The following is a 26,728-nucleotide window of genomic DNA, read 5'->3' on the forward strand; positions in this document are numbered from 1 at the left end:
CCGCGTCCTCCAGCAGAGGGGCGGCGGCAGGCTAGGAGTCCAGCTAAACAGCAGGCTTTGATGCTCCGGGTGCGCGCGGCCGCGGGGAGGGGGGCAGGAGGCGGGCCGCCGGCGGGGCGGGGTGTGTCGGGCCGCGAGGTCCCTCCGCCCCTGGGTCCCGTCGCCACACGCCGCCGAAGGTCTGGACCAGACGCCTTTTCCTCCCTCTTGTCCATCGCCTTGTCCGGAGTCGGGCGCATACCATGTCCGTCGCACTCAGCAACAGGTTCCAAGGTAGGCGCCTGCTGTCCCCGCGCTGTCCCGCGCAGGACGTCTCTGGGTCGCCACCTGTGCGAGCGGCGCGGCACGCGCGGGAACTCGGAGGGGGCGCGTGGCCCGGGACGTACCCTCGCTTCCCCGCCGACTCTTTGTCTCCCGCAGGAGGGAAGGCGTTCGGCTTGCTCAAAGCCCGGCAGGAGAAGAGACTGGAGGAGATCAACCGGGTAAGCCGCGTCACTGCGCGGGACAACGTGCTGATCCTTTGCGCCGCACTGTGCCACCCCTCCCCCTAGACAAAATTAGCCCCTTCCTTCCCTATCCCTGGCCTTCCCCAATTGCATCTCTGGCCCCTGTCCGTGTGGCCTCCAACTCCAGGTAAGTCCATTCCACCCCTTAGCTCTCTGCCTGGCGTCTCCGGTTGCAAGTTGTAACTCTCTTGACCAGGGAGGTGGGGCGGGAGCGGCAGCGGGGCTTCCCGGGAGCCCGCTGTGGACCACCTAAGGGGTTTGGCGCCAGAAGGGACCCCAGGGCTAGTACTGTCTCCGTAGACCGCAGAACTTAACACTAGGGAGTTGACTGGCAAAGGCTGGCTTTTCCCTATCGCCTCCCACCTCCAACTCCAGCACACAGCTCTTTTCACCAGCTTTTTAAAAAGTTGCCCGAGGGACTGTTTTTTTGTTTTTTTCTTTTTTGCTGGTCCTGGGGATGTTCTAGAAAGAAATCCTTCCGCTGCTGCCAGGCACACAATAGCAGCTCCCTACGTTTGCTACTGAGCGTGTAGATCCCAGGAGATAAGAAAAGGTGTCAGGGCCTCCTGGATTGGCAAAGCACAGAGGTAGCACAGCCTGAGGCTTTAGGGTTCCCAGGATCTGTGTTCAGACGTGACTGGTGTCTCAGTAAGGCAGGGTCCCTTTGTGGGCTTAGGAAGGTAAGGAGCCTGCATGGTCTGGGGTCTCGTTCTAGGGAGACAGCCCATGATGGTATTAGAGTTCTCTCTCTGTCTCTGTCTGTCTCTGTCTGTCTCTGTCGTCGTCCCCCCCCCCAGCCCCCAACCCCTGTCTCCTTCTCCCTCCTTCTCCTTCCCTCTCCTCCACAGTGGAGACTGAACTCAGTCAAGACTTTCTCCATGCTAGGCAAGCACTCTACCCTTGAGTTATTAATAGATCTGGGACTGAGGTATACCACTTGATAGAAAGCTAGGCATTTCCCCTTATTTGCCCCCTTTGGTCCCTAGACACCTGGAGTGACAAGTTCTAGGTCACTGATGAGGAGGGTCACTGGTAGGGTTAGCACACTGGAGATCACTGGAGGTCATTGGAAATGCGGGGCTATGAGGTGTGTTAGCCCCATCCCTTTATTCCACGGACTGCCTAGACCTTGATAGGTGTCTCTTCCTATCCACCAGCTCCAGGAGGCCCTGGAGGGCTCAGGGCCCTCTCACTGCAACCCTTCCCTTTCCCCTTGGGTCTTGTCCTAGAGCATGGTCTCCGGTGCCCATGTACATATGTCTGGGCTCAGAGCTCATGCCTGATGGACTTCTCCAAGACCCCTCTGCACTACCCCAGCCTTGGCTGCTTTTTTTTTTTTTTTTCTTTTCTTTTCTTTTTTTCGGCGCTGGGGACCCAACCCAGGGCCTTGCGCTTGCTAGGCAAGCGCTCTACCACTGAGCTAAATCCCCAACCCCAACCTTGGCTGCTTTTAATTTCTTGACAGGAAGCTGGAACCCTGACCTCATACAGTCCCCTGAGCCACTCAGTTAGTTAGATTCTGAGCTAGCTGATTCCATCCACGACCAACAGGACCCTAAGCCAGAAACAGCTTAGGATGACCTTAGAGGAGTCCAAGGAGCTGAGATTCGGGGCTTTCTATGCTGATTCCATCCTTGGTGAAGGCTCAGGGTGAGGGGGTGTTGGGACAGGGGTCTCAAAAATGGAGGGCTGTGACTATCAGGGCCTGATTTCTGACAGTACCGATGCTGCAGTAAGTGGGCAAGCGGGAGCTGTGATCTAACCACCGCAGGTCTTCAAACACCCAGAGAGGGCAAGCAGGTGAGCCAAGGTCACACAGGAGCCTCTTTGCGGCGGGTGCCGTTTTGAGATCTACGTGAGTGCGCGCTGCCACAGGGCCGGAGTATGATCCAGAGTGGAGGTCCCTAGAGGATTATCCCAGACCATCCAGCTCTCTCGCATCAGAACAGGCCACGGTGGACACACTAGAGTCAGAGGCAGGAGGCAGGCTGCCAAGCACTGGCTCTGTGAGTTTCATCGACCTGCTTCACCCTTCTGAGCCCCCCTTTGCCAGCAAGAGATAATAGTAGTGATTTTTTTCAAAAGCCAGATGGATGTGTGTGAAACGTGCAGAGTTGGTGGCTGTCTCGAACATCGTCATTTGTTTGTGTGAGGGCCTCAGGTATAGGGAGTAGGCGTGGAGGTGTGCCAGGGGCATACCAACTGGGCTCACCCCTTTGGAACCTCTGCAATAGTCAGTGGAGGAAGATAGACTCAGAGTTACAGGTGGCCCTGCTTGAAGGTCCCAGCCTGGTTGATTCATGGCCATGGCTTCAGTGACAGGTCTGATGGTCTTCCTTTGGAGTATACTTTCTCTGCCCTACCTGGTGTGTGAATTCTGGGGGTGGGGGGAGGGCGTGGGCTGGGTTAGGCTGAGCAGTGCCTGCTGTCCCCCATAGAAGCAGGAAACCATACAGGACATGACTTTGTGACTCACTGAATGGGGGTTGTGTGACCAGCCACCTGTTGTGCCCATGAGCATGGATACCGCCGGCTGCTGGCTGGCCCAGTTCTAAGAAGACTCTCTGGGACCAACACTCCGGTTCTCCTTGGGGCTTTCCCCCGCTGTTTGTGAGCAGCGAGGTCACTCAGTCTTAGCAATTGTTATCACAAGAGAGACAAAGTTGAACACTCTGGTGGAGCTGGAGGACCCTGAGGGGGAAAAGGAGGCAGGAGGGCCACACTAATACGGCTTTTTAAGGGTTCATTTTAGTTTCTTCTTTAGAAATTGTTTTTAAAATCCCACTACGTCGTTCATGTATGTATAAGGGTGTGTGTGTGTGTGTGTGTGTGTGTGTGTGAAGGTCAGAGGACTGGTTGCAGGAGCTGGTTCCCCCTTCTATCGTGTGGGTCCCAGGGATTGAACTCGGATCATCAGGTTTAGCAGAGAGGTCCCTTTACCTGTTAAGCCATCTCAAGAGCCTCGTTTTGCTTTCTACGCTCATTCTCTGGTCCCTTGGGGGTGCTGGTGCTGCACCAGGCATGGCGAATGCTCACTTTTAACACTACTGTTTTATTCCCATTTCACAGACCAGCCAGCTCAGAGAGGTTGAGTTAGTTGCCTGAGGTTAAACAGCTACAATTTAGCCAGAGGCGGCGGTGTGTGCTCGTCTGCAAAGCAGCCCAAGAGGCTCAAGCAGGAGGGTTATGCATCCCAAGGCCTGCCTGGGCTACAGAGGGAGACCTTGAATCAAACCAAGCAAGATGAGGAACCAGATACAGAGGGACTCAGATTTTATATGAGTATCCGTTTGCTTCGGTGGCCCCTTTGGTGGATACCCAGCCCCCTCTCACACTGTGTGGTGTGTATGTGTCAGCACCACTGGAGCAAGCTGGACCAGGCAAGTGCCTCCTACTCCCTCCACATAGCTGGCATTCCCCACGCCCTGATGGCATGGTAGGTGACCCCAGGCCAGCCAGGGCCCAGCCTTATATGGTAATGGGAGAAATTTCCCCTGTCTTCCCATAGGAACCTAGAGACGCTGCGTGGCTGGGCTGGCTACCCCTTGGAGTGCCTATGGCCTGGGGATGATCTGGAGCTGGAGCCTGTGATTGGCCCTGACCTTTAAACACACAAGGGTGTGAGCACGGCGACACTGGTGCTCGCTACGTACTGGCTCACGGATTCGCCTCCGCGGAGCGCTCTATCATGCGTGTGCCAGGCGTGCAGAGAGAATCATGAATGTCCCTTAGGGGTGAGGACGATGATACCCATCATAATAAAGAGGAAATGAAATCACCTGCCCAGGGCACTCGGCCAAAGAAAGGGCAGAGGTAGCATTCAGATGAGGTCTGTCTGGCTCCAGACATCACCCGTGGCCTGCTCTGGCCCCAGTCCACCAGGCACCTGCCATTTTCTAGTGACCCAGGCCTTCCTTGCTTATGTAGGATAAAGATCTCTGGCTATTGTCCCCATGTCGCAGCCTCTTGGGTCAAATGAAGGTCACTCTTATTCCCTGTCCCTTTAGGTGCCTAATGGTTATCTCAGTGCTCTTTTGCCACCTGGGAAGGGGGCTGGGGTGTGAGAAGATCTCTGTCCAGAGTGCCTATGTTTCCTGCCCTCTCTCCCAGCCACGTGGGGCCTTTGAGACTTGACCCAGGAGACTATGCGGGTGTGCCTTTTCCTGTGTCCCTGGCAGTGCCGCTCTGTCGTTGCCTGTTGGCATTGAGGACACCCGTCTCTCTTGCTCTCCCCTTAATATATTATAAAGGAGATGGTGATAAGGGGTCATGTGAGCCTCTGGGGATTCAGTGTCCCCTGCAGGTCTGGCCAGTTGTGACCTTGCCGTGGCTATGTCACGGGCAGCTGGAGATGGAATTTCTGTGAGGTCTGCTTTATGCGTGTGTGGTCACCCGGGTGTTTTTCTTCAGCTGCCCCATCTCCTGAGAGGACACCGTGTCCGGATAAAGCCCCAGAAGGGAATGTGAGCCTGTTGTCTTTGTGGGTACACGTTACAGGTTCCCGCTGCTCGCCAGGTGCCAGGCTGGGCATTTGTGGCCTGGCCCTGGCCCTTTGGGAGCCTGTGGGCTGTGTCAGAGCCCACAGGATCTCGGCATGGTGCTGCCTGTCCTTGGCATTCACAGGGCATCAGCCACTGTTGGCTGGCTTCTAGAGTGTCGATATTTGCTCAGCAGCCTTTTCTTCTTATGGTGGTGCTGGGGATCGAACCCAGAGCCCCAAGCATTTGAGGCAATATTCTCTCTGTGTCCTCAGCTGGTGTAACTGATGAGAAAAGACAAGCCCAGAGGGTCAGGAACAAGTGTACTTGTTCAGGAAGGGGATTGAGTGAGTCAGAGTTGTGGAGGGCGACTCCACGGGCTCGATACTCTCCAGCCTTTGGTTTTTGTTTTTGTTTTTGTTTTTTTTATCATTGTGGTTTGGTTTAATTTTGAGACATGCATGGTCTTGTGCTATCTAGGATAGCCTCAAACTCACCCTGTAGCTGAGGTTAGACCTGGACTTCGGATCCTCCCACCTCTGCCTCTTCAGATGTGCCCCCCCACATCCGAGCTGTCTAAATCCTTAAGGAACTAACCCCTCCCTTCCGTCTCTGAGCATTTGGGATGCGGTTGGGGTGGAGGGAGAGGGACTTTCTTGTTTGTCTCAGGTTGTTGACCAAGGCAGCTTGGGGCTAGGGTGGTGGCTTGCCAGCATTGTTCCCTGGGGCTGAGATGGGAGCACGGCTCTGTAACAGGTGGACAGTTGTCTCTTGGCGAGTAAGCCAGAAGTTTGAGGACAAAGAGAAGCTTGCCTTTGAGGAGTGGTATTCGGAGGGTCCGGCCTCCTCTGGGGGTTTTCCTTGGTATCATGTCAGGGCATAGATGGATGTGGGAACACATTCTGGGTGTGGCTGGAGGCGGGGCAGGGTGGTGGTGACTGACCCTGGACAGGAAGGCCAGCTTTATGTATGTTTCCTTCAGTCACTAAGGGTCTCTATCACTGTGACCCCATTTTATAAAGGAGGCAGCTGAGGCCCACTGTAGGAAAATTAGTCATCCAAAGCCACAGAGCACTGTAGACAGAGAGCCTGGGGAGCACCACGCAGCTGGTCTCATCCTACTCCTTCCTCCTCTTAACCCTTTGCCCTGTACCTGAAGTCCATCCATTATGACTTTAGGGGTCTTGGTCACTCTGGGGCCTCAGTTTCCCCAGCTATTGGCCAAGGAGCACAGTGCAGATGCCGAGCTCCCTCTGGATTCTGAGGTTAAGTGCGTGTATTAATTCTGCCCCTCCCAAACCTCCCCTGGGACTTCGTAAGCCAATTCAGCACTTCTTGTTCGTCACCTCATATTTCAGCCTCTTGTATTTCCTGAAGAACTTATCTTGGGGGACAGTGGGTTGGATTGGAAAAGGACCAGAGGGTACAACCACTGGAAACCCCCCCCCCAACAACCTACTACCTCAGGAAAGGTGACCTCTCCCTACCCCTTTAGGCTTCCTTTCCCCTGAAACTTGTGGCCTAGCCACCACCACCTTGTTGGAGGCAAGGAGGAAGCTGGGATGATAGCCCAAGGATCTAGACCCTTGAGGGAGGTGCAAATCTTTTGTAACCTCGAACTAGTTCAGTGGCCCCGCCCAGTTTCTCATCTGATCTATCAAATGAGTACCTAGAAGGGGAATGAGAAACCTGCACCTCCCCTCCCCCTGCTCCCCCAGGTGAAGCAAGGTTGATTTTTTGGGAATCCGGTTAATAACGGATGGCGGTCTCAGGAGCAGGCCTGACAAGCCGACACTATGCATGCTAAACTCCCACCAAGCATTTAGTATTATTGACTGTTGCCCGGTAGTCACTAGTTCACTCTAGCGCTCCAGGCAAGCCTAGGAGACAGCTAGGATCCTCTTTGTCTTCTGATGGTGAACCTGAGGCACAGACAGAGACACACATTTACACACAGCTACTTAGTGAATGAGCTCAGGCTATCCGACTCAGGCTCAGCCTTTGTTGATCATTTCGATTTTTTTCCCACTATCTGGGCAGACAGCTATCTTGTCCCATGGCCTGGCTTCAAGGTCCAGCTCAAGGGTACTGCTTCTGAGCAAAGCCTGCCCCAGAGGCTGAGCAGGAATGTGGGTGGGGGAGGTTTTTTTAGGAAAGGGAACCTGGGCTGTTCTTGAGCCTACAACCGAAGCCTGGAGCTACAGAGGAAGCTGCCTTTTAGCCTTTGAGTTTTCTCCCTGACTGCACACCTGTCTCCTGCCCCCAGCCAAGGACACAGCTGTCCCAGCCCAGGGTTACCTACCCACACATGAATAGGTCAGCTGCTTTTCCCACCCTGGTCACTCTGGTGTGGCTCAAGCATCTGTCACTGTTGGCTCCAAAGGAAGATGGGACTCCATTCCAGGAGTCCACTCCAGTGTCTGTGACACACAGACATGGTCTTTGGGAAGCTGCTTATTTCCAAAAGTCTGGAGGAAGTGCTGGAGACAAATGGCAGGCTTCTGCATTCGCTAAACACTTGTTGATGGAGTGCATGCTTGCTCTAGGCCGGCCACAGTAGGGTGCTGGGCATCTGTATGTTACTTTTCTCATGGCTGGACAAAAATGTCTCATAAAAAGGAACTTAAGGAAGGGAGGGTTTATCTTGGCTCTCAGTTTTAAGGAATACCCATCCTAATGGGAAGACATATCCGGGACTGTGAAGTGCTTGTCGCAGTGTGTGTGCAGCTGGGAAACAGATGATTGCTGGCCCTCGGCTTGCTCCCCTCCCTCGCCCCCCCCCCCCGTCTTATTTTTTCCTAGACCCTTGGGATGGTGCTGCTGGCATTCAGGGCAGGCCATCCTCTTGTTACACCTCTCAGGAAACACCTTCAGCCCTTCTCAGAGGTGTGTGTTCACCGTGATTCCAAGTCCCATCCAGAAGGCTGACCAGCCAGCCTCGGAGGACACACGCTGATGAGCTTGTCCTGGGACTTATCTCTGCACACCTACTTTCTTGGATGGCTTCTGCTCTTTAGCTGCGGACGAGGGCATAGGGAGGCCAGCTGCTCTGCGCCGGAGCTCTTTCCCAGTTCAGCCACTTGCAGGTGGTGTGACTTGGGGACTCATCCTCTCTGAGTCTCCTTTCCAAACACTTAACTGAGCACCAGCCATGCGGACCCTGCGTGCTCACAGGGGCAGCTGGGCAATGGGCACAGCCTGAAGAAAGCAACATCAGGGGAAACTGGGTGAGGCAGGAACCATTTGTTCTGGGATGGAAGAATCCGGGAAAGGCCAGGTGGATTGGAAGTGGAGGCAGATGCATGGACAGGCCTCGTTGTTTAGGGAGAGCCTCTATGGTCAAAGTCTTGAATGAAGTAAGGGAGAGAATTATGCAGATGTGTGGAGGATGTTCACTCTGGGGCAGCGGGGGGGGGGGGGGGGGGGATGGGTGCGGGGGGGGGGCTGGGGGGCAGAGCTGAAGCCAAGGCCCTGAGGTAGCAGTGAGCTCAGAAAACAGGAGACAGTGTGGAAAACAAGCCAGGATGGTGGAGGAGCCGGAAATGAGATGGGAGAGGACACATTGCTTCCTCTGTGTAAAAGAGATCACGTACACACAATACACACGCCCCCACCCACACACCCCTACCCCAGCCCACACACCCCTACCCTGGCCACATACGCCCCTACCCTTACCCATACCCACCCACACTACCCCCACCCACACACCCCTATCCTGACCCACACACACCTCTGCTGCCTCTTCTGAGAGCTCAATCAGTGAGTCCAGTGAGAGGGAGCCACCACGAGCTTCTTCTGCAATGTGTGCCTTGCCCTTGTGCCCAGCCCCGCCAGACTGTCCTTCCGATCTTGTATGATTTGTCTCTAAGAACAAGGACTGTGTCCTTCCCTTGAGCTTTGTTTACCTGATAGGAGGCGGAGAGCAGGATGCTACGGATAGGTATGGTGGGGTGGAGCTTCTGCCTAGCTACATAGTGTGGGAGTGGGGCAGGCCCTTTGGTTCTCTCCCCTAAGGTGCCGCATGCTGGTCCTTTGCCTGTTGTGTGGGTGCGTGCATGTGTGCATGTATGCATGCGTGCGTATATATATGTGCACAGGTATGTATGCACATGCGTGCATGTGGCGGCTGTTGAGTGTCTTCCTTAACCACTCTTTACCTTGTTTGTTTGCTTGTTTGCTTGAGACAGGGTCTCACTATCTAGTTCTGTGTGGCCTGGATCTCTATGTAGACCAGGCTGACCACCTGCCTCCTAAATGCTGGGATTAAAGGCATGCACTGCTATGCCTGGCCTCCACCTAGGCCTCTCACTGTATCTGGAGCGCATCGGTTTGGTCAGATTGTCTGGCGAGTGAGCCCCAGGCATCCTCCTGTCTCTACCTCCCCAGTACTGAGATTACAGGCATGTGCTGCCACACCTGGGTTTTACGTGGATGCTGAGGATTGAACTTGGGCCTTCAAGCTTGTGTGGCAAGCACATTTGGAGCTGTCTCCTCAGCACCTTGCTTCTGTGCACCCGTCCACATAAGGCTTTCCAGGAATCAGTGATGCTGACAAGACTCGATGAAACAGTGAGTTGAATGTGGGCTAAGTTAAAATTCAGAGCTGATTAGCTTCTGTATTCACGGTAACTGTCCGTGGTCATTGTTTTAAAAAGACTTTACTTAGCAAAGGGGAAACTTGGCCAACCTAATTAGGGCCCCTCCCCCTTTTAATACCCCTTGTCTTCACTGCCTCAAGTCTGAAAGCCACTGACCTAACGCGTCCCTCAGTGGACACATGAGGTATCCGGGACCCTGAGATGTACTTGGTTTGCTGGGGTCACCAACAAGTATGAATTGTTCCACTTTTTGGTGTGGTAATGGAAAGGGGTGGGGCTTGGCAAAGAGCTTTATGAGAGAGCCCAGAGGAAGGGCCAATCCACAGAGCCAGCAAGGAGGGGGACAGCTCTGGCTTCTCAGGAAAAAGCATCCAGCTCCAGCTAGCTTCAACCTGGGGGAGCCGGCTGAGTCCCGAGGCTGGGCCTAGAATCAATTCCAAATCTTTTCTGCAGTTTTCCAGTACTGGATGGACTAGACACCTTCCATGACCCCTCTGGTTGAGTTCCAACCTGTAAAATCAGACCATGAGTGGCTGGGAGATTTAATAACACGAAGCTGGCCCTCATAGATGCTTAGCCAGATGACCCCTTCTGAACCCGGCAAGGAGAGGAGCCACATGTAGGCAGAATCTGAGCTACTGAGGGTCAGATGGAGGTCACTGAGGTAGTTGCCATCTCTGGCTATTGGGTCCACAACGGCGGGAGCAAAAGGGAGCGCTCCAGATGTGTGCATACAGACTGGTGCCATTTGGTGGGAAATGACACCCGGAACTTAGATACAGATTGATTTTTATGTCTGTGTGATTAGGTATGTGTGTACATGCCTGTGTGTGCACACGTATGCACATGTGTGTAGAGGCCGGAGATCAACCTCGCTTTGGAGTCGTTCCTCAGGAGCTGTCCTCTTTGCTTGAGACTTGGAGCTTAGCAATTCGGCTAGCCTGACTGTCGGCAAACCCAGAGATCCTCAGGAGTGCTGGGAATTACAAGCTCATGCCGTCCTATCTGGCTTTGGACTTGGTACTGGGGATCGAACTCCAGTCTTCATGCTTGTGTGGCAAGCACTTTACTGACTGAGCCATCTCTCTAGTCCCCTTAAGCATCTGGTTTTAGGATGGGAACATTATCCACTCCATGTCACTGCTCCCTGCTGCCTAAGTGCAGCACAGTGTGCATCCAGGCTGTGGTCCCTGAGGAAATGCCCAGTGAGTCAACGGAGACAAATGGTGCAGCATCATGGGAAGGACTAAGTGTGGGCCACAGAAAACAGTGCTTAGCAGACTCCAAATGGCTGGATGGGAATATTCCTGCTGTGTCCAGATACCTAGCTCGCTACAAACTGAGCAAGGTATACTAAGGCACCTTGGTACTGACCCTGTTAGGGGCAAGCACTTAGAGAGCATACTTTTTGGGTTTTTTTTTAAAGATTTATTTTTATTTTATGTGTATGAGTGTTTTCTCACATGTCTGTGCACCACGGGCATGCAGTCCCCAGTGAGGCAGAAGAGGGCATCAAACTGACTAGAATTGGAGTCACAGATGGCTGTGAGCTGCCCTGTGTGTGCAGGGACTGAATCTGGATCCTCTGCAAGGGCAGACAGCACCGTTAACTGCTAAACCATCTCTCCGGCCTCTTGTTGTTATTCTGAGTCAGACTCTTCACATGTAGCCCAAATTGGCCTTGAACTTGCCATCCTCCTGCCTCAGCCTCTCAAGTGTGGGAATAGCTTTTTGTTTTTAAGAGGAGAGACCAGGAGTGAAGAGCTCCCACACTCTGCATCCCTTAAGGCTGTGGTTTAAGGTGGCTTAAGTATGGTGGAGCTCAGCAGGGTTTCTTACTGTACAGCATCAATTTCCTCAGGCGTGAAGCAGGCACGGTAATGGCAGCTACCTCCTAAGGCTGCTGGGAGATCTGGAAAGAAAGCCAGTGAGCCTGAGATCCAGCTGCTGTTATTTGGATCCTCCCCATAGTGGTTCTGGAAGGACTCAAATATTTGTCTTCTGTGGCTTGTGAAGGAAAGCACACTAGGGATTAAACCTCATCTGACAGGGGAGGGTGGGGCCTGAAGATGACTGATTCACTCAGTCTTTTTCTGGTCAGAGCAGAGGTAATGTCGCAAAAGCCACTCCTGGCTCCCATGTTATCCCTGCAGACTTACTGAGTAGTTCAGCCTTGACGCTCACCCGGTGGGGAAGGTAACGGTCCACTGAACACAGGTCATTTGCTGAGGACACATACTTAAGAAGTGAATGGCAGCCTGAGAAGCTGTCTCTGGAGCTCACAACTTCCTACGTCCTGGGAGCTTGGTGTCCTGGGGAAAGCGTAGGGCAGATTTCTGAAGGTGTTCAGTTCCCGGAGTAGATCCTCTAGTAAGCCCTGCTCCCAGGCTGCAGAGAACACCTCCTACCACCACACTGACTGTGAATCTGCCTGGAGGGTCAACAAGAAGCTGGCATGAACCCTGCCTGGGGTTGATTCTAGGTGACCTTTGCCCCCAACCCTGTCTCAGCACTGTGGTCTCACCTCTGTAGGAGTTCCTCTGTGACCAGAAGTACAGTGATGAAGAGAACCTGCCGGAAAAGCTTGCGGCCTTTAAAGGTGAGCCAGGGCTGCCTGCCCAACAGCCCCCAGAAAGCTGGCTGCTCCCCCCAGGCCCATGGCACACAGGCCTCCTTGGCTCCACAGGACTGGGCTGCAGCTCTGATTCATCCAAAATGCCCCATTTCCCATCGGGCTTTGACACAGGGGTCCCCCCCAGAGAGTTAGAAGCGGGCCCTTTCCCCTTCCTGTGTCTCTGTGGGCCCCTGGCTGCAGGCTTGCTCTGGCCCTGCCCCTTTGTCCCATGGCTGCCCAGTGTGGCTCAGGTTGGCTCCTATTCTCCCCATCTAGGCCCTGTGCACTTCCAGGGCCCCAGCACACAATCTGCCCTTTGTGAGCAGTCTGTGCATCTCCCCCTCCCTGGTGGAGCCTCTCAGGAGCCCCTGCGGAGAATAGACATTTGTGTTGCTACAGTGGAGCAGGGGGGCAGAGTTTCTGCTCATTGAATCCCAACAGCACGGGATGAAAAGAAAACAGGGCCCAGGAGCCTGCACAGGGAGAGGGCCGTATAAAGGTTCCTCTGTTCGGGGCCCTGCTGCTTGGTCCTCCGCCAGTGGCTCGAAAGGAGAGGAGCCTGGGCACACAAGGAATGGGCAGACCCACCTTTCCTGTCTCTGGGATGAACTTGGGGGATGGGAACTCTGGACTTTCCAGAGGCTATCCAAGATGTCCCATACCTTTCCCAAGTGTTTGCCGTGCTGGTATCCTTCCCATGCTAAGGCCAAGTACCTGTCAGTGTGCCTCGCTGGCCTCATCTAGTTCACAGTGTGATAGTCTTGGCCAGGACTTAGATGGCAGTCATATTAAAAATGGCCAGCAGGTGCTGAGTGTCAGCCCTTGTAAGACCTGTCCAGCAATAGCTGGCTTGCTCTGTTGGGCCAATCCCATTCCCCATCCTTAGGAGGCAGATGGCGAGATTGCTCATTTGTAGACCAACAGACTCAGGTTTGGGGAGGCAGGATTATTGGCAGAGGGATCACATAGCTCACTTGAGGCAGAGTTGAGACTCGAACCCTTATCAGTCTGTCTGCAGAGTCCCAGATCTCAAGCTTGGTCTATGTTTTCTTTACATGGAGTGGGGAGCAGGGAAGCCTGCAGGAGATATATGCAGAGAATACTCAGGGCCCACTCCTTGAGGGGGCCTCTGGGAAACAAACAGCTCTTAGGGGTCTGAAGCCCCATGTTCATTGGGAGGTGAGGTCCAGCTTGTTTAGCAGGTGGTCTTAGTGAAAAGGTTTTTTTGGGAAAAGGAGAGACACAAAGGTCCTCGAGCCATTCAATCCTCTGTTCTCCAGGTGGGTGTTCAATGGGCACCAGGCCCACTGCAGGCCTGGGGAGCCGCATGGGACAAGACCTAGGAGTGTGTGTGTGTGTGTGTGTGTGTGTGTGTGTGTGTGTGTGTGTGTACAGGGGCAGGGATAAGCAAAGCCAGAGTCAGCAGGGTGCAGGGGCCTGGTGGAAGGTAACATCCTCAGGACAGCCTGAGCACAGCTGGGAGGACGCTCCAGGCTGAGAGACCAGGTGGGATGGAGGAGGAGAACAGGGTGCCTGCCACTTCGAATTAGTTGTTAGTTAAACCGATTTGGCTCCTAGCGGGTCGTGTGTGCTGCACCCGCCCAAGAGCTCTCTGGATTCATGGGTAAAAGACACGCACGCACGCATGCACGCACACACACACACACACACACACACACACACACACACACATACACACACACACAAATAATCAATCAAGGGATGTAGACAGTTTAAGCAGAAGTTGTTTGACCAAGGCTAAGCAAAGCAAACGTTCTGAAGAGAGATTGGAGTGAGCTTTTGCTTGGTTAGACTGGAGTGGGGGACTATGAATGGGGGAAGGTGATCCAAACCATAGGAGATCAGATCTCCATTTTAGGTTATTTCTTCCCGTGATCCTCTAGAAAATCCCACAAGAAGGCTAGAGTCAATACCAGGATACAGCAATATCCTGACATCTGGTTTTTGAGCATACATACCCTGTGTGTGTGTGTGTGTGTGTGTGTGTGTGTGGGTGTGGGTGTGGGTGTGGGTGTGGGTGTGGGTGGGTGTTGGGGGTGCCCTTGTACAGCAGGGACAACCCACCAGGCTGGAGTAACTGGCATATTTACCCACAAAGGAACAGTGTGAGTGTCAGGACAGTATATCACATGCTGTAGTTTTCCTCATGGCTAATTCTTGCCTACCTGGTATCAAGGCAAGTTGTTGGCTCTTCCAGAGACATCAGCTAAGGTGACAGGACTCCTGGGTTGGGGAGGGTGTCAAGGGCTCCCTAAGGGTTCAGTCAGCAGTTCAGTCTTTGCAGAGAGTCACTGGGCTAATGGCAGTTTGTGCTTATGATTTCCAGAGAAATATATGGAGTTTGACCTGAACAATGAAGGCGAGATTGGTGAGTGCGGCCTTGGTGATGGAAAGGGAGGGTGGGGAGGAGGTCTGAGATCCAAAGAATCCTGCCGCTCTGGGGAGGGGCACTGGGTGAAACTGAAGAGAGCCCGGATGCTGCCCCTATGGCCCTGATGGCCCAGCTGCCTGACACCAGCAGCAGGAGACACCGGGGAGAGACTTCCACTGAGGGGGGGACTGGGATCTTGATTCACACAGCAAAAGACAACTTCAGAATGAGTTGATATCATTCACTTACATATTTGTATTAGTGTGTGCATGTGTGTCTGTGTATGTGTGTAGTATGTGTTAGGACAATGTGCAGGAATCTGTTCTCTTCTACCATGTAGATTCTGGGGTTTGGGGACAAGAAAGTTGTCAATCTTGGTGGCAGACACCTTCACCTACTGAGACATCATGTCAGCCATGGCTCCCTCCCTCCCTCCCTCCTTTCCTCCCTTCCTTCCTTCCTTCCTTCCTCCCTTCCTTCCTTCCCATTTCCTCTTTTCCTTTTCTTTTTTTGAGGGTGGGGGGATTTTGAAACAAGGATTTGCTATGTAGTTATCGTATGGCCTGTAATTCACAGAGATCCGCCTGCCTGTAGATGTGTCTTCCAACATCACTCCCTTCTCTTAATATCTGTGTTTGAATCCATGTTAAAGCCTTTTAATAGGGGTTGGGGATTTAGCTTAGCGGTAGAGCACTTGCCTAGCAAGCGCAAGACCCTGGGTTTGGTCCCCAGCTCCGAAAAAAAGAAAATAAAACAAAAACGCTTTTAATATACTCCAAATTCACTTCATTAAAAAATAATAGGGGGCGCTAGAGGCGTGGCTTAGTGATTATGGGGACTTGCTCCTCTGGCCGAGAACCTAGATTCATTTTCTAGCACCCATGTGGTGGCTCACAGTCCCCAATAACTAGTCCCAAGGCATCTATTGCTCTCTCCTGGACATAACACAGCGTACATAAAAAACCCTCATACGCATAAGAATAAATACAACCATTTTTAGCTTGGCGGGGGTCATGTATGTCTTAAGTGCACTCGGGAGGCAGAAATTTGCTTCAAGCAGATCTCTTGAGTTCAAGCCCAGCTTGGTCTACAGAGCAAGTTCCAGGACAGCAGGTGATACACAGAGAAACCCTGTCTTGAAAAACCCTGAAGGAAGGAAGGAAGGAAGGAAGGAAGGAAGGAAGGAAGGAAGGAAGGAAGGAAATGGAAGGGCTGGAGAGATGGCTCCGTAGTTAACAGTGTGTGCTGTTCTTGCAGAGGACCTGAGTTCGCCTCCCAGCACTAGCAGCAGGTGTCATACAAACAACAGTAACTCCAGCTCCTGGGGGTCTCTGCCTTCCATGGGGGGCCTTTATGTGCACTGCATTCATGTGCACAGACGCACACATATGCACATAACCTTTTTTAAAAGAATTATTTATTCATTTTATGTATATGAATACACTGCCGCTGTCCTCAGACACACCAGAAGAGGGCATCAGATCGATCCCATTACAGATGGTTGCGAGCCACCATGTGGTTGCTGCGGATTGAACTCAGGACCTCTGGAAGAGCAGTCAGTGCTCTTAACCGCTGAGCCAGCCCTGCAGCCCACACATAATCTTAAAAATCACAATAAAAAAATAGTAAGGAAAAAAGACAGCAATGAAAAAAAGTGTACTTGAGAGAGAGAGAGAGAGAGAGAGAGAGAGAGAGAGAGAGAGAGAGAGAGACTGACTCATACTCATACAAAACCAAAACTACCAAGAGAAGGCTGGGTTTGAGTAGCTTAACAATTGCTATCTATATGATCTTGGTGGCTTAGTCAATGTCTACGTTTAAAAGATTAAGTAAGGCTGTTTTTCACATGCTTCTTATCTGAAGAATGTGTCTTTCCGTAAGTGAGACTTTATAGTGTTTTCTGAGCTACTCTGCAGACTTAACAACCGACGAAAAAGAGAACACTGTAGGTCACACAGGTCAGCGGAATTCTTACCATACACAGGTCACTAGGAGGTCAAGACACGCTCTGACTGTAAACGGGGCTCATGATCTTGTCTGGGGGGGTCTTTTCTCAAAACAGACAACAGGGTGTGCTGGTAAGGTTAACTTCAAGGGTCACACGTAAGCTGGCTTGTGAGCACAGCTGGTCATCTGTTCTGTGGCTCTTGTCAGGACTCTCCCAAGGAAGGGAACACTGTCTCGGCAGGCGGTCTTCACAGCATTCTTTCTTTTGTCAGTTGGGTTAAGATTCTTGATTCTTTGCCAGTAAGAGACTTAAGGGCCAAGGGGCTCCTCTCCCTCCCTGCACCCCTTCATCCTTTATCTTTCTGTCTTGAGGAAAGCCAACCCCATTCTAGGTCTCTTGGCCCAGCTTTTCTGCCTGGGAATCCTCATGGTGTGCCTCCCTGCTAGATTCTCCCACCCCAGAGCCTAGTGCTACCTTTCAACCAGGCCTTCAGAGGCTACTTGACTCCTGGATCAAGGTGCTGCTTGCTCATTCTCCCAGGGTCTGTTTTGTACTCGCTGTTGTCCCTTGTCCTGTAGTGATAAGGAGGGTAGACACTCACTGCCTCTCACCTCCAGCAGAACCCACTGTTGGGGTGACAAAAGCACAAAAGACCAAGGTTCTCACAGCCAGGTAGGATGATCTTGGACCAACAGGGCTGGGCTATGGTCCAGGCTGCTCAGACACCCTCAGTCTCCAGGTGGAAAACCAAGAAGTCCCAGACAAGTGAAAGGACTTGGTGGGCTGTTAATGTTAAGGGGTGGGCTCAGACAGTGAATGTCTGATCCTCCTGTTTCCCAAGCATGGCGTGCACCAACAGCTTACCTTTATACAGGGAAGGGGATGGAACCCAGGACTGCATGCCTGCTAGGTAAACCTACCAACTGAGCTATATTTTCTGTGTGTGTGTGTGTGTGTGTGTGTGTGTGTGTGTGTGTAGGGTGTTTTTGTTTTTGTTTTTGTTTTTGTTTTTTTTTTCCCCTGGCCAAGGTTGACATCGAATTCACTATATAGCTCAAGATGGTGTCAAGCAGTCTTCCTTCCCCAGCCTTCCCAGTGCTGGGGTTACAAGCATGCGCTACCACAATTAGTTTACTACTTCTGAGTTTTACAAAATATGCCGGGTTGTGGTGGCATTTTTCTTTAATCCCAGCACTCGGTAGGCAGAGGCAGGTGGACCTCTGAGTTCAAAGCTAGCCTGGTCTACAGAGTGAGTTCCAGGACAGTCAGAGCTACACAGAGAAACCCTGTCTCAAAAAACAAAATAGATTACATTTATTAATTATTTGTTTGCAAGGAGGGGGGTGGTCCACTATGGTGTGTGTTTGACAGAGGACGGCCCTAGGGAGTCGGCCTCTCCATCTACACCGTGTGGGCATCAGAGATCAAACTCAGCCCCTCCGGCTTGGCCGCAGACACCTTTCCCCACCTTCCGGAGCTATCTTACCAGAATACTATTTTCTATTTTAACTGTTATTGATCAACTCATGGTCACCACCTCTCTAGATGGATCCGGTGCCCTCGCCAATGAGAGGCACAGTGGGTCAGGGCTCTGAGAAGCTTCCTGCTGAGTGTCTTTCAGGAAGTCTTGCCAGTTTGAAATTTGGTGGGCAACGTGTAAGTCCTGTGAGCTTTGCCACTGAGAAGGACAGCCTAGCCGCTCCAGGTCTTGTGCAAGTCCTGCTGCCCACCTCAGGCCTGCTCACAGTCCTAGGCTCTGCCCCTGCCCACCTTCCTTTTGCTGATCCATTGTTCACCGTGAACAATCCCCAGGAAATAAGCTCAGATGTTGGTGGGAGCCCCGAGTTCAGGCCAAGGCTCTGGGGGGGTGGGGTGGAGTGACTTTTTTGGTGCCTCCCTTGTTTTTCTTCTATTTTGTTCTTTTGTTGCACTTCCTGCTCTGAGGGGTAATTTTGGCTCCCTGTCCCTTCTCCCCTAGGGAGAGTCTTAGAACAGCTGAGCGGAACTGGCAGGTGGCAATGGTCTCCACTGTGGTGTGCCAGAGAAAGTTTGACTCTCAGTGCCTGGGGTCAGACTAAGTCTCAGGAACCTTGGCTACCCCACAGCACCTGCTGGGATAGCATCTCATTTATCATGTCTGCAGGAGCCTAATAACCAACCATTTCTTCCTTTCTCTTTTTCCTTCCAACTGATTGTGTGTGAGGGGCAGGGGGTACACATATACACAGACACCTGTGAATGGCTGTACGTGCAGGATAGAGGTCAGCATCAGGGGTCTTTTCAATTGCTCCCCCCTTTACTTTTTGCTTACTGATGTGGCTAGGCTGGATTCTCTTCCCAGTCTCTCCAACCCCATGAGGGCAGGCTTGTGCCACTGTGCCTGAATGTTTACTTGGGCTCTGGGGCATTGAGGTCAGTTCCTTATGCTTGCACGGCAAGCCCCTTACTGACTGAGCTGTCTCCCTAAGCCTTCCTCATTCTGTAGCCCAGGTTGACCTAAAACATGCAGTGATCCTTCTGCCCCAGCCTTCAAACTCCTGGGATTGTAGACATGTATCACCCATCCCAGAGAGCTGAAGCAGTCCTCTCTGGGACCCCTAGTCAAGAAGAACAAAGCTTGATTCCAGCCCATCTGACTCGAGAAGCCCAGGTCCCCACCTACTGGTCTTTCCTGCCTCTGAAGAAAGTAAAGCAGGCTCATCCCCGCCTCCCCAGGGAATCATCGATGCAGCCTGCAGGGAGAGGAAGTGAGGTCACTGAGAACCATGTGTGTAGCAGTGCAGCATCCCTGGCTTCCTCCAGGTCATCAGGGTCCTGTCTCCACTCAACAGATCTGCTTTTCCTCCTGGCAGATCTGATGTCTTTAAAGAGGATGATGGAGAAGCTGGGGGTCCCCAAGACCCACCTGGAGATGAAGAAGATGATCTCGGAAGTGACAGGGGGTGTCAGTGACACCATCTCCTACCGAGACTTTGTGAACATGATGCTGGGCAAGCGATCAGCTGTCCTCAAGCTGTGAGTACCTCCTCGCCTCATGGGGACATCCTGTGGGGAGGCCCCAGGCTCAGGACACTGTAACCATCCCCTAGTGGGTGGACAGTCCATTGTGCTACCTGCTACATGACAAACTTGAGTTTTCTGGGCCTGTTTCCTTAGGAGAGATTACCATGGCAACCCTAAGATCAGAGGCTTCACCAATCAATGACCAAAGGGATGGCAGTACCAAATCTGCCTCCTCCCCCTTTTAAAGTTTTTTGAGACAGGGTCTTCAGGGTCTTAACTGTGTACTCCCAGCTGACCCTGGTTGGCCTGTTACTCAGTGTGTAGCCCAGGCTTGCCTTAAAAGTCATGGCAATCTTTCTGCTTCAGTCTCCCAAGTGCTGAATTATAGGCATTCAATACCATACCTGAGTATGGTCCCTCCCTCCTTCCCTTCCCTTTCCTTCCTTCCTTCCTCCCTTCCTTCCTCCCTTCCTTCCTTCTTTCCTTCCCTGGAATCAAATCCAGGACCTCATACATGGTAGGAAAATGCTCCAGCCATTTTGATACATCCCTATTGTCAACTGTTCTGAACCTGTTTCCTCGTTTGTAAAGCGTATTTCTACTCCCTTTGGTGTTGTGAGCGACAGTCTATAATCAGCTTTACCTGGGCACGGTAAGGCCATCTATGTTTTTAGCACAGAGGCAGTAGATGCAGGAAGGACAGGAGTTTCAAGTCTATCTTCAGCTAGTTAGCAACTTTAAGGCCAGCCTGGGCTACATGAGAGCCATCTCAGACAGCTTTCACTACTTCCCTTCCTGAAAAAGTCAGCTCTGGTTTGAATCCTGACCCTGACTCTTGTTCCTTAAGGACCCTAACGGGCAGGTTATCTTGTTCGTGAGTGTGTGTGGGTATGCCTGTATGTCAATGTGTCCCTGTGTGTGTCCCTGTGTGTGTGCATATCCCTGTCCGAGTGTTTGTGTGTGTGTGAGTGTGTGGTGTTTTACTGTATAGCTCAGTCTGACTTCAGCTTTGGAATCCTGCCTCCCACTCTCACAAGCCAGGGTTACAAGTTTGCACCATGGCGCCTGGCTGCTTGTTGGTGTCTTCCATTGAGAGTGGAGATGGTAACACACGAAGCGTTGTCCTGAGGCCTAGTGAGACGAGATGATTTCAGCCTAGTGCACAGCTGACGGCAAGCATCCATAGGGTACCACTCTACGGCTATACCTCTCTCACTAAGGCAGCAGCTTGCTCAGCTCGGGAGATAGCAGTTGGTAAATGAATGGCATGGTCTAGGTGTGGTTCCCAGAACCACAGAAGCTGGGATGGTGGCGTGTTCCTGTACCCAGCACTTAGAAGGTGGGGACAGGAGGAACCTGGCCAGATAGCCTACTTGGCAAGTTTCAGACCACCAAAAGATCGTGTCTCAACAGAAAATAAGAGGAGGCGGTACCCGAGGAATGTACCCTGAGACTGTTTCTGGCTTTCACACCCATGTATACATGCTCACTCAAGGTGTTCATTGAGGCCCAAGATGGCCAAGGGACTGGCTCCTGAGCCCATGTTTCAATGTGGCCAGAGCTTGTGGTGTACCCACTTGTGTGAAAACGTGCATAAGTTGAGTGTTTGTCTTGAGTCAGTTGTCCTGGGAGTATCAGGCCAGTACTAAAATGCAGGCAGTCCCCAGAAAGGCCACATATTTGAGAGTACACTGTCTCCTCCCCAGTCGGGACTGGACTTGTAGAACAGTGGGGAAGAGCTTTGGTTTGTTTTGAAGACAGGGTCTTTCTTCTTCTTTCCTTCCTTCCTTCCTTCCTTCCTTCCTTCCTTCCTTCCTTCCTTTCTCTTTTTTTTTTTTCCGGAGCTGAAGATCGAACCCAGGGCCTTGGCAAGCGCTCTACCACTGAGCTAAATCCCCAACCCCCCTTCCTCTCTTTCTTTCTTTCTTTCTTTCTTTCTTTCTTTCTTTCTTTCTTTCTTTCTTTCTTTTTCTTTCTGTCTGTCTGTCTTTCTTCCTTCCTTCCTTTCTTTCTTTCTTTCTTTCTTTCTTTCTTTCTTTCTTTCTTTCTTTCTTCCTTTCTCTTTTTTGAGATAGGCTCTCTTTGTTATGTGTGTAGTCTTGTCTGGCCTGGAATTCTATGTAGACCAGGCAGGCCTGGAACTCACAGAGATCTATCTGCCTCTGCCTCCTAAGTGCTGGGATTAAGGGCGTGGACCACCATGACTGGCCAATGGGGACCTTTTAAAAGATCTGATGGTATCTTGGGGCAGAGCCCAGACTACCCTTCTCCAGACATCGTGGACAGGGAAGGCATATGGCCTGGAAGCTGTCAGCTGAGAGGGTTATCCCTTCTTCCACCTTGGACTGACTAAGCCTTTGGGCTTGGGGAGCCCTACTATATTTTGTGCCTGTTTATTTTTTTTTTTTCCTGTGAAGTAGGATCACCAACTGGTCCCTTCCACACAGCTAGCCCAGGGGCTTTCTGTTGAGGACCCTGCAGAGGGAAGACTGGGGAGCTTTCTGTATAAGGGGAGGAGTCTTAATCCTTTTGTTTTCTTCATCTCCAAACCAGGGTCATGATGTTTGAAGGAAAAGCCAACGAGAGCAGCCCAAAGCCAGCTGGCCCACCTCCAGAAAGAGACATTGCCAGCCTGCCTTGAAGACCCACCCAGACCTTCTGGGCTGCCATCCCTGCCCCTGCCTCTCCCTCCTGCTCTCTGCTATCGTGACTCAGTGTGATATGTCTCATGCGTTATGTCCCAGAGGACTCACTTTCTTTTTCTTTTTCATTTCTTTATGTAAGCACTTGTTACCTGACTTAATGAGGCTGGGAATCCTGAGCCTCAGGCCCCTTCACTCCCTGCAGCCCTGCCCTCTCTATACAAAAGGGCTGACATCAAACCAAAAACTGGAGAGGGCAGGGAGGCTGCAAACCTCATTCCCCATGTTTGAAGAGGGTCCTGTCCAAGTCTGTTCATCTTTCAAGGTTTCTAAACTAAATTCAGGCTGCAGATTTGGTTCTGGTGGGCCCCTCCCCTTCTCCAACTCTCAGAAGATCCAGGGCTTCTTAGTGTCCTAGGGGCGTGCTTCCAGTGCTGCCAGGGCTTCTAGCAATGGCCACCCAGTGCCTAGAGACACAACTAATTCTTGGTTCTTGCCCCTGTCCATTCTCAGAGACGTGGCACAAGTTGGGGAGGAAAGAACAACCTTTGGGGTCCTTCAGAGGAACCAGAAGGAACCACAGCTTTACCGACAGCTCAGAGGGACATTGGAAGTGCACTGTCCCTTGCTAGGGCAGTAAGGGGTTTGAAGGCAGAGATGAGGACAGAGGTGAGGGGGAGTCCTACTTTCAGGGTGGATGCTGAGGGCGCGAGGGGAGAAAAGGAGACAAGTGTTAAACCTCAAACAGAGAAATAGGTTGTCTGATTGCACAGTGCCCCAAATCCAGCTATTTACATTCCCGCCCCACTCGCTCCTCCCTCCTCTCCCTCAGTATGTATTACAAGCTTTAAGTCCTCCTGCTTTTTCTTCATGTGTGCTATGTCCAACTCCTAGATCCCTTTTCAAATCCTTCAAGACCTGGAGCTTGGGGATTAGATGAAGGTCACCTAGCTGATTTTGGCTGGGTCAGTCCTTCCATTTCACTCCTGGCCTCCAGGGGTTAAGTGCCTTGCTGAAGATCAGTGGGGGCTATCAGAGAGTGTGGACTGAATGAAGCCCTGCTCTAGGCTACACTGGTCAAAGGAAAGGGTAGGGAGCAGTATCTCCCTGCGTGATACTTGAGGAAGGTTTGATCTCCACTGAACACCTTGGGTCAGGATTCACCCTCCTGAGGGCCTCCAAGTTGGCAGTGAGATTTCTTGCAGCAAAGTATCAAACATGACCCATCTTTTTTTTTTTTTTTTTTTCTTTTTCGGAGCTGGGGACCGAACCCAGGGCCTTGTGCTTCCTAGGCAAGCACTCTACCACTAAGCTAAATCCCCAACCCCTAAACGTGACCCATCTTACCGGAGTGGGAGTTTTAGCCTTGATCCTAACTGTTCTGGGCACTCAGGACAAGATACAGTCACTCATCTTTACCAAGCACCTGCTCTATGCCACAAGTCCAGAACCCAGCAGTGAAATGGACTGAGGCATGAAATTTGTGTCTACTGGGAAGCCACACCCAGCTAATGACAGTGTGATGTTAGGAAATGGGGGGAGGAGCAAGAGGTGAGTGCCGCCGAGTAGTCCCAGGAATTCCAGCTGGGCTCATGACTTGGCAAGTGTCAGAAGAGCTTCTGTGAAACTCTTAAGTGGAGAAAGACAGGGAAGCATTGAGCTAGTGTGGTTTTCCTGTGGCTCCTTAGAGTTCCACAGTCCAGTACCCAGGGTGCTGTTCCCACAGCATCGAGGAAGAGTGAAGCAAGCAGCATCGAATGGTTAGCTCCACTTCATCCTCTGGTCTCAACCAGTTCAGTTCAGGAGAGATTGTTTAGCTATGACTGGTTGATTTTTCAGCCTAAGGAGTTGCTTCAAATGCTCAGTCTAGTTGAAGTTTAAACCCCAACATTCCTCCCTATAAATATAAAACCCTGTCTACCCTCACCCCACCTTTGACTTTTTTTTTTTTTTTTAAGATTACCATCTCTGCCTCCATTCCTTCTGCCTTCCTTCTCTGACTGGACTGGGACCTTGGACTGCATTGTGTCCCTATTCTCTGTGATAGAGGACGGCAGAATCAGCCAGGCTCAATGGGTCTACACTCATGAGCTTACACACCGCCTCCATAAAGGAGTGTGCCTCTGTCCTCTGCAAAGTACAGAAAGACCATCTTCAGTGGTTTTAGCTCAACCCATGGGAAGATAGTCTTAAGAATAACCTTTTAATGAAGGAGTTGGCAAATATTTCAAGTTGTGCCTGCTGGTTCCAGGGTTCTTAACCTCTCTAGTTAAGGGCTTAGCTTTCTTGGGACATCAACTGTCTTATTTCTGAAAAAGACCAAATGTAACTGGTGTCACCAGCAGTGTGGGAATGACCAAGTATGACTTTGTCCCTGTGATTCAAAAGATGTTTGTCAGGTAGAGTTGGGTGAATGCCATTATTGTGTGCATGGGTATGTATGGGTGGGATATGGTCTCCTGCAGACTGAAATAAATCAGAGCAATTTATCAGTGTCTTTGTGTTTCTTGGGGACAGCTCTGGGCTTGGGAAATTCAGAAGAGCTAGCTGACAACAGGTACCAATTGAATGAGTGTGTCCTGGGTCTCCCAAATCCCAAACTGTTGACTTCATTTGATTAAGCCCAAGACCCAGGTCTACTTTTCTCATTATTTTGTAATGAATAGAGACTTGGGGCAAATGAGAGACAGCACCTAGCAGAATGTGTCGTCTGGAGCTGACCCACCAGCTCCAAGTTAGAAACTTCTACTTTTATAATTCTATTCCAGAAATTTCTTCAACATCAGTCTGTATACACAAATCTTAACCCTTCCTGGCTGAAACATTTTGGATAATTTGACTGCTTTGTGTGGAATTCTCTTGTATTCTTTTCCAGACAGGTCTCTGGGTCCCATGTAACTCAGGGTATTTAGAGATTGCTATAGACTAGGAAGACCATGAGTTACTGATTCTCTGTCCTCTAAACCCCAAGAGCTGAAATGATAGCCCGGTGAATCATCGCAGCGGGCTTTCGGTTAAAGTTGCTAAACCCCTACGTGACTAGAAACCTTGCAGGTTAAACGAGACACTGCAAAGCTAAACACAGATTGTATTGCGATATTAAGTGGGTATGGTTTATGGTCTGAAACGATTGCCTTGAAAACAGTAAACAAAACCGATCTTTTGTCCCTTTTCCTCTCCGTTTTCAAAAGGGTTCTGCACAGGCACACAGTGCAGTCCACCGGCTTACTGAACCTTTCTGGCCCCTCTTTCCTGGAAACAGTTTCAAAGTTCCTAACTTCTCTAAGTCGGAAGCTTCTAAGAGCACTACAGATAAATGCTACCGGGAAGTCTCGAGAGTATTTGGATGGCAAAGCATGCGTCTCCCTAGGAAAGAGCCAGCGCCTATGGGCGATGATGAAGGAAAGGCGGGCGCGGGTGAGCGCCTCGTGGTCACACCCCCTGCCCGGAACTGGCCAATGGGACCTTGTGGATTGGCAAGCGCGCGACTTCCGAGGAGCACTCTGCTGCCTCGGAGCACATTACAAACCGGCCTTGGTGACGTCACCACGCGCGCCGGAAGCGCGCATCTTTCGCGCGCCCCTGGCGCTGAAGGAAGGAAGTTGAGGCCTGAGCGGCCTGGGCTGTGTTTGAAAGGCCGCGGACGCTAGCGGCAGCGGCAGCAGCAGCTACTTGGACATCCTGAAGGCGGCCCGATGGGAGACGAGATGGATGCCATGATCCCTGAGCGGGAGATGAAGGTTAGAGACTGGCTGGGGCCTCCCCTCCTGCGGTAGTCTTGGAGTTGCCTTGAAGCTCCGCCTCTGCCGGCTGCTCCGACAGTTTGCAGAGTTCAGATTGCTCGCCTCATAGAGCGTCCGCAGCTCTGTGCGTGTTGCGGGCGTGAGTTCTCTCCGAGTGCGGGTCACCTGCCCTTGGGTGGGTTTGTCCACGCCTCTTTCACGTGCTGGTCGCCTTACGGGTAACAACGATTCTTGTTTATTGAGTGAGGGGTACTGTAGCCATCGTCGCTGCAGCCCTTACAACCAGCTTATAAAGAGGAGCAAATTGAAGTTCTGAAAGTAAATTATCCAAAGTCACGTTGCAAAAGCTTTAAATCCCTTTCTTACGTTTTAAGCATGGTCTCTTGTAGCTCAAGGTGACTTCTTGAACTCTTGTTGTCTCTGCCTCCACCTCCTAAGTGTTGGGATTATTGGTGTACATTACCAGAGTTGGTTTAGACGCTCAATTCTTAGCTCTCTCTACGTGATCCAGACTACTTAAGGTGGAACCAAGAAACACCATCTGCCTTCAAAACCCCTAGTTAGTAGGAACAGAAAGTCAAGTTTGGCATTAGAAATCAGCTTGAATTCATGAGACTAAAGTCATGAAGGCAAGTGAACCTACGTGATCCCCCCATGCCCTAATTTCTAGATACTGTGTAAATAGTTGACTTTAATCTGGCAGAATGGGAAGGCAGAGAACCATAGGCAGCTGGAAATGAGTGTATTGCAGGAGGGTGTTGGACATTTGTGTGACCAGTGAGGCACTAAAATGCACATATGGGA

At 51.5% G+C, this 26,728-nt stretch overlaps 2 protein-coding genes across 5 annotated transcripts in view; both read left to right on the forward strand.

Moving 5' to 3' along the window:
* The first annotated feature begins 114 nt into the window (after positions 1 to 114).
* On the forward strand, positions 115 to 24,669 carry Aif1l (allograft inflammatory factor 1-like). The gene is made up of 6 exons (NM_001108578.1): positions 115 to 273; positions 421 to 482; positions 12,115 to 12,181; positions 14,544 to 14,585; positions 19,389 to 19,551; positions 22,093 to 24,669. The coding sequence occupies exons 1-6, from the start codon at positions 243 to 245 to the stop codon at positions 22,178 to 22,180; spliced, it is 453 nt and encodes a 150-aa protein (NP_001102048.1). The 5' UTR covers positions 115 to 242; the 3' UTR covers positions 22,181 to 24,669.
* Positions 24,670 to 25,716: 1,047 nt separating this feature from the next.
* The window catches only part of Nup214 (nucleoporin 214), an 85,483-nt gene continuing 84,471 nt past the window's right edge, over positions 25,717 to 26,728 (forward strand). For 3 of the 4 annotated variants that reach the window (XM_039104750.2, XM_039104751.2, XM_039104752.2), the window contains exon 1: positions 25,717 to 25,921. In XM_039104750.2, coding sequence (XP_038960678.1) covers positions 25,877 to 25,921 — 45 coding nt within the window. In that variant the 5' untranslated portion in view covers positions 25,717 to 25,876. The remainder of the gene's footprint in view (positions 25,922 to 26,728) is intronic. The other variant, NM_001168559.1, reaches the window with a different exon arrangement.

The sequence above is a fragment of the Rattus norvegicus genome, chromosome 3 (assembly GCF_036323735.1).
Source record: "Rattus norvegicus strain BN/NHsdMcwi chromosome 3, GRCr8, whole genome shotgun sequence".
NCBI classification, from domain to species: Eukaryota; Metazoa; Chordata; class Mammalia; order Rodentia; family Muridae; genus Rattus; species Rattus norvegicus.